Here is a 7,504-nt window from a genome sequence, read left to right as displayed (position 1 = left end):
GACCCATTCTGATGGATACACTAGGAGGAGATTTGGGACTGGCATCAGCCACACTGGATTTTCTTACCCTCTTCCCAACCTCTGGGTTCTGCTTCGCTCCGGGATAGCCTCTCCTACTGTAGATGGGCTTTCGTGTGAGGAAGGTGAGCATCCCCGGCTTCACTATCAGAGCCGAGAGGCAGGAGGCTGTCTTCGCTGCCGATTCCAGCAGAACAGTCACAGGGAAAGATCAGTTCGGCCCAGTTTGAGTCAGGTACAATCATGGGACAATCTCTGTGGGACACGGACGTCAGTCAGGATTGAGCCATCCACTCACCCCTGTGCCTGGGTGGGTGGACAGTGCTGGACAGCCAAGAGCAGCCACCACTGAGACCTATCATCGCCCTTCTGTGAATGGAGTTTGGACACCCAAGCCTTGCCTCACCCTCAGGAAAGACGTTTGCAGGCAGCTGCTCATTACACAAAGTACTACTGGGAAACCAGACAAGCACTGAATGAAGGAACTTCATTTGAGATAGAAGCTAGGAGGTTTTTTCTGAGATAGGGTCGAGCCAACCCATTAACATGGTATCTACAAACCATCCATCCTTGCCTATAGTAGGAAAACCACCCACTCAAACGAGCGCGTGAGGTGAAGGGTAGCAAACATTTATCAGTGTTATTTCTTGAATGCCCTCTACGTGTCATGCAACCAGATGATTCTGTTCATGTGCATCTGGCTAAAGGAATGTTCAACTGTCCAGACACCTATGCCAGGCTTCCTGCTTCTAGTCAGTTTCTTATGGAATCCCATGGGAAGCCCAGCGAATGGGCTTTTGGAGACCTCCATCTGTGGGTCACAGAGAGTGGAAGGAAAAGAGAGGGGGATGAATTCATGACAAGGCTAAACTCAACCTGAGGGTGAGACCAGGGGCCCTTGACCTGGAGATAGTGGGCAGGTCTCCAGGGCCCATGAATGCTTATCCTTAAATGTGAAAAATCGAGTGTTCATTTCCTACAGAAGGGATCCATGGCTTCCATCAGATTCTCAATGGTTATGGCTCCAAACAGGTAAAGAACTGCCATTTTGACAGTAGGTAGCTCAGCTTCCAGGAGATGGCAGACAGAGAGGAGCCTGGGTTTTTTTTCTTGACTTCCCTAGCGTTTCACTGGGGGGGAATGGCGGGGAGAAGTAAGATTTCTCATCTCTACTTCAGTTCCAGTATTTTCCGAATGGAGCTAAAATCACAGAATGCCAAGTCCCTTGCAGAGTCCTGTGTGGTAGAGAAATCTGGGCCCAAGTCCTGATGAGGCCATTTACCAGCAGGGACTTCACCTCGATGAGCTGATTCCCTCGCTGATAAAGGGAGGATAATAACATTCACAGTCACACCAACCCCTTTACAGTAGATGAAGCAATGAATGCAGAGAGCTTTCTACTTTCCTTCCCATTAGTAACCAAAGCCAGCATTATCCAGTCCTTCCTATTTGCCGTAACAGTGCGAACTGCTTTTAGGCACATTAGATCACTTAATCTTCACAAAAGCGCTGTAGAGTAGGTATGATTATTATTCCCATTTAAATAAAACAAAACAACAAACCTTGGGGTGGGCAGGAAGTGAGCTCAAGAGCATCCTCTTAACCCGAAGTCCTGCCTCCTCCACCCACCCTCCCACCCCGTCCACACACACCACCTGAGAAGCCGCCAAACAAAGCGCTCAGAGCAGGCAGGCTCTTGCTACTGGGTGATCTGGAGAAGGAAGGGGGAATACCTTACACTGAGCCCCCGGGACTTGTCAGGCCCGTGACAGACGATTCCGTCTGGCTAAACTCCTCGAAGAGCGCTTTCATCACAGCTCTCGCGACAAGCACCTACTGATATCAGCCGCGCTTTCTTTTGCTCTACGTGACGGACGGATACATGGAAGGTGGGCCGGTTCACAGGCCCGGTTTCAGGTCATCCCGTGGTGATGAGCTGAGCCAGGAACGAGGAAACTGGGGTCGTCTTTACAAACGAGAGGCAGCACGGGCCTAAGGAAACGACTCGGGCTAAGGACAGAAGCTACAGAAGCGTGACCGGAATCATGAAGTTTTTAGAACTGTTATTTATTTCCAACCACTCTTCACCCTGAGTGGCTGCATTACATCAAGGAAGGGGCCTCTGGCTCCAATGAGAAGGAAATGAGTTCCCATTTCAGACTTCCTACGCTGCCAGGTGGTCCAGCAGGGCTGAGGGAGCTCTGGCAGGCTCTGGACTCAGGGCAGGCAGGCACGCAGAGGGGGCCCTGCCCTGTGGGATCCGCCTGGCTTCTCTGACAGAGAAGCAGAACTGCTGGCATCACCCACCTGACTCCCTGCGTGCATTCCAGAGCTGGAAATGAGCTCATCAGAGCGAAAGGAACTTATTAAGACGAGCGCCACAATTTGGGCCTGAATTTTCCAATCAGCCAGGCGGAGGCGGCTGACCAAGCAAACGCTCCCTCCCGCTGCCACAGGGGTCATTAAGTCCCACACAGGAGCCTCGCGAGATCAGCAGCTTCTGCTCCAACTTCGGAAAGAGGAAAAAGCAGCGTGGGGGCCTGGCTGCTTCCGCCTGGTCCAACCCCGCCTTCTGGAGGGCAGCGCCCATGTCCCCACCGCTGCCTGCTGCGAGGACGGTGTGTGCTGGGGGCCGGCTGGCCGCGTCACTTGCTGGCCACAGTGGAGAGCTGGTCCCGGATGCGGCCCAGCCCGTCTAACATCGTGTCCAGGGTCTCCTTACTCAGCTCCACGGTGACAGCTGACACGGAGGGCTGCTCCCCACACAGGCTGGGATCTTCCTGGATCTGAAAAGAGAACACTGCCCCAAAGTCAGAGCTGCCTCTCTTCGACCTGCAGGCCCTACCCCGTTCTGGCAAAGCTCGGAAGAGAGGCTCTTTGCTCAGAGTCACAGAGAGTCGCAGCCCTGGAGTCACTCAGCAAATGGGGACAGGGAGGGAGCTGTCTCAGGGGTTCCGGGCAGGGGTCGGAGAAGCCAGGCTCACTCACCCTCCCGCCCCCAACTCTCTCTGGGCACTCGAGTGAGGAAACATCCTGGGTTCATGCTGGTACTTTAGCCGTGGGCTCTAGGGGTATGTAAGAATCCTCCGGGATGCAGGAAAAATATTACAACCTCTAGTCATATGTATTTGTATCTTTTTTTTGTTTTTGAAGTAAGCCTTAGTAATAGTTAAAAACTTAGTTGTTAGAGGCACCCTTGCTCTTTCATTTTCTTACAGCTGTTGAGTTTCTGGGTGTCTGGTGGTTAAGTAAATACAGCATTATGCTACCTAGTTTTAACTAAACAAACCCTAAAAATGGGTATGTGGCTTAAAAAGACTCCTGAAAATAACTGTGAGTGACGATAACACAAATGAAGAATGTGAACAATAAGATGAAGAACGGATACTTCCCCAACTGCTAATAGGAGCCCTTGTTCAGCACAGTACAAATAGCAACAGCCGCCTAAGATTGGACAAAAATCTGGAAAAGTATACCAAAATTCTCAAGAAGGCAATTGGAAATCTGAGTGCGTGCTTCTATTGTTAAAGCCAAACCTTCCTGTAAGTGTCTAAGACAACCTTTAGGTATCAGCAAATTATTTTGTAAATTTATATTTTGTGTTTGTCTTGTTTTAAAATTTCTAGTTTCGGTATATGTTTTATTATGACCGTACTATGTTAATACACATATACTTTCTAAATAAACACTGCATTTTGGGGGTGCTAAATTTTTTTTATTTATGGGGTTGGAGATCCTAAAACTTGGAGTTTGGCATTTTTGCTGGCCCGCAGGGGCGCCGAGTCCCTGCTGCCCCTCCTTTCCTTCTAGTGAGCATGACAGTGGATGTACCTTCATCTGGAGCAGGCAGGTAGGGACGGCCATGCGGCTGATGCTGTCTGAGGAGGTTTTGATGTCCACCCTCCAGTCCAGGTCGACCAGGCGCGGCAGAGAGACTGTGTGGGGACAGCTCGGCTCAGTGCTCACGCCACCTGCATTACTAAGCCTTTCCTCGACGACAGGCGGCTCCAAGGGCTGCACGTGGGTAATGCATGTGATCCACACAGCAAGCCTCTGAGGGAGACAGACAGACAGGGCCCAAGACCCCACAGCAAGCCCTGGGCCTTCCTCACCACTGATCGTGGTCCCTGCACTTAGTGCGGATTCGTGGCGGTCAGTACCTCCAGGCTTCTGCCTGAACACCCAACCCTCCAGATGTCCGGACAGAATGAGGAATGACGCAGGTGGAGAGGAGGAGGTTGTGGCCGGAGTCTTAGGCAATGTGTAGCTTTGAGAACAGCGGAGACAGCTTTTGTTTGAGAGACACACTGACTTGGCTTGAATGTGTGTTCTACCACCTGTCTAACCTCTGAGCCTCCGTTTGCTCACCTGTAAAATGGGGATGATCTCAGCCTAGCTCACAGGGTTGTTGGGAGGACTAAATGAGTTAATGCAGGTAGAGTCTGTGGCACTGTGACCAGCTCAGAGTGAGTTTCGTGACTGTTTATCAAACACCCACTTTTATTCAATCTTTCACACTAATTTCAATTATGGTTAATTTGTTTTCCAATGGAAATATAGTTATTTTAAGTACTTCACTTTCTGCTTAGGATATTTGTTTGTTTTTTAACAACATGCCCCTATTATACTAGGTTTATAACCAGAAAAAAAATTAAAAAGTGGAATTAAAAAGAAATACATAACAAACACTATTCGGTTTGGGATTAGGTTAATTCACTTTGACTTTAGTTAAAAACTCTGGTAGATTTAGGGCTGGGGCTGGGGAGGAGGGGGAAGGAGGAAGAGTCAGGTTTCTTGGTACTCACTCTGATTTGTTTGGGCTTCAGCTCTCCAAGTAGATCTGTTTAAGAGGGAAAGTTAAGAAAAATATAATGGAAAAGGGATGCGAATTGAGTCTTCTGATAATGAGGCCCATGGGCCTGGGCCTCTGCTCCTTCTGTGATCTTAAAACCTATAATCACCTCCTGACAGGAAAGGACCACAGAAATGCCCCCCTCCAAGGAGCAGTTTTTTGTTTGCTTGTTTTACAAAACTGAGTGATGTTAAGGCCATAGGTGCTGTTAGTTTTCATGGCTTAGGAAAAGCAAGAAAAGGCTAAATGCACTGCAACTGTGCTATTGTTCTCAGAGACAAAACAGAAAAGGTCAACTTATCCTCTTTTTACTGAGCATCTACTATGCAAAGTATGGCATCTTACGCAAAACACATCTAAATAGATGTGTCTGATGCTACACAAATCACGCCACAGTGAGATGCCAAGCAGAGTCAGAGTAAACTGTGATCATGCAAGAGAAAGTTTCTAAATAAACAACAAAACCCTTGGGAAGTAAGCATTATCAGTTATTATTATCAGAGAGGTCTCTTCAAGCCTGCTAACCAGTAGTTAATCAGTTCTGCTTAAATTGTATGTATCTAAAAGGATTTGCCCAGCTAGAAAATGTACAAAAAATTCACAAAAGAACAAAAATGACCAATAACATGAAAAACATATTTGACATCACTAGTACCAAAGATATATAAACTGAAATGAGGTACCATTTGCCATTTGTGAAACTGGGAATAAAACGTAAAAAAAACAAAACAAAACGCCCTCAGTGCTGGTGATGGTGTTGGGAGAGTGGCACATCAACGTCCTCCTGGTGGAGGAGTAGTTGGTGCAATCTTTCCGATGGCAGACTTGATAATAAAAAGCCAAAGCCTCAATACCACCATTTACCAGTAAGGAAATAATGAAGCACAATGTGGGCAAAGGTTCCACAATAAACTGTTCACTGCAGTGAAAACTGCCAATAGCCTAAATGTCCAGCCCTAAGGAATTTATTAACTAAATTACACATAATTTCTTCATGTAATGGAATATATTTACCCATTAAGAATGATATTGAAGGTAAATATTTATCGACCTGAAATATCATTAATGTTAATTCTATTAAATGAAAACAAGCAAGTTATAAAACTGCATGATCCCATTGTGTTAAAAACAAAAGCAAAACCAACCCTCTATGTGTAAATGGGAAAAATAAACCAGTCTTAAAAGTCTTAAAAGGTTAAGGAATTAACACTACTAACCCTCTGGGTGATGGGATTATGCTTTCCTTCTTTTTGCTTACCTGTGCTTGCTTTTCAAAAATAAGCATATTTTTTCCAGAACAGGAATAAAAAATACAAGCATTACAAGAAACTCCCAAGAAATAAGCACTTACATGTGTTCTAGGATGATTTTTGTCAGCAGGTTTTTGAGGTTTTGGTGGAAATTTTCAGGAAAGAGGGCCAGAATAGCCTCGGCGGAGGACAGGTCACGGAACACCACTAGCCTGGTGAGGCGGTGAAGAGCCTGGAGCAGCTGCAGGATAGGAGCCCAGGGCAGGAGCCCTGGGTGGTGAGGGGCAGGGGGACAGGGGACAGGGCTCTATCTCCCCTACTGGGAAGAGGGCCTGCCACAAACCGCCACCATCATTCAAGCTGAATCCCAGGAGTCCGGAGGCCCCTGGTGCAGACGCTGATGCTCACGTGCCTCGGCCCACCTCCAAGCTCACCTGTTACTTAGAAGACATGGAGCTGCCTGACCGAGGATGCTGTTAACCTGCCAGAAAGTCTCTGCTTGTGGGCAAAGGGTTAATAAATCCCCTTCCTTGTGCATGGACTCTGACCTTAAGCTAACTTTCTAGACTGTTCCCCTCTTAATGTGAGAGAAGCGGAAAGTCAGCAGTGTTACTAGACAATGCTGCACCAGTCCCCTGCCTCTGGAACGCGAGGGCTGCAGAAACACCAGGTCCCACGGCTTGGGCTTCCCTGAGTGTGGCTGTGCAGTCTGTTCCAGCACCCAAAGCCATGCTTACTGAATTGCTGCCAGAGGTCCTGGCTCCTGGGGAGTTGGGGCTTCTCATCCAGGCTGGCTGGACTGTCATGTCCTTGCCCCTAGGCTGTCACCTGGTGGGGCGAGGCAGGCAAACAAACAGTTCCAGGCTGGCTGCGCGGACCTCCCTGTGGAAGGAATGCCTGGCGCTGCCCCACTAGGACGCTGGATTCTACCCTGTGTCCTTCCAAGTGAATCTGCTGCTCAGCGGAACAGAACAGGACTCTCTGGAGGTAACTTTCTCCGCTTTAGGACTTTCCCAGATGCCTCGGAAGGTTGCTCAGCTCAGAAGAGCACAACCCAGAGGCGAGGGGACAGTGGTGAAGGGTGGGAGTGAGTGGATAAACGCCCCACCCTCCCTGCCTTCCAGGGTGACAGTGCTGGGGCATTTACCCACGTGGTTTCTTACAGGATCCCAGCTGCAGACCCTGCAGCACTGACCGCTCCCTAACATATCCTTCTCCTGGCTTGTCTCTCTTCCTGGTCTGATTTTCCTCACTCCCTCCTTTGTGCTTTCCGGAATCACCTCCCAAGTAACTACCAGCAGCCAAGTCGGTACATCAAGTTGATTGTGCAGATTTAATCTGCTGCTCCTGAGGCTTCTGGGAGAAATTTCCCTTTCTCTTCTTT

At 48.5% G+C, this 7,504-nt stretch overlaps 1 protein-coding gene across 1 annotated transcript in view; it reads right to left on the bottom strand.

The window, feature by feature from the left end:
• Nucleotides 1-2,648: 2,648 nt before the first annotated feature.
• COMMD9 (COMM domain containing 9) overlaps nt 2,649-7,504 on the bottom strand; it is a 14,582-nt gene continuing 9,726 nt past the window's right edge. Inside the window, exons 3-6 of the mRNA XM_007450624.1 lie at nt 6,222-6,361; nt 4,824-4,858; nt 3,850-3,953; nt 2,649-2,804 (exon numbers count right to left, since the gene is read on the bottom strand). Of these exons, the coding sequence (XP_007450686.1) occupies nt 2,664-2,804; nt 3,850-3,953; nt 4,824-4,858; nt 6,222-6,361 (420 nt within the window). The 3' untranslated portion in view covers nt 2,649-2,663. The remainder of the gene's footprint in view (nt 2,805-3,849; nt 3,954-4,823; nt 4,859-6,221; nt 6,362-7,504) is intronic.

The sequence above is a fragment of the Lipotes vexillifer genome, unplaced genomic scaffold (genome assembly GCF_000442215.2).
Source record: "Lipotes vexillifer unplaced genomic scaffold, Lipotes_vexillifer_v1.1 scaffold980, whole genome shotgun sequence".
In the NCBI taxonomy this organism is placed as follows: Eukaryota; Metazoa; Chordata; class Mammalia; order Artiodactyla; family Lipotidae; genus Lipotes; species Lipotes vexillifer.
This window is presented reverse-complemented; position numbering and strand designations above follow the sequence as displayed.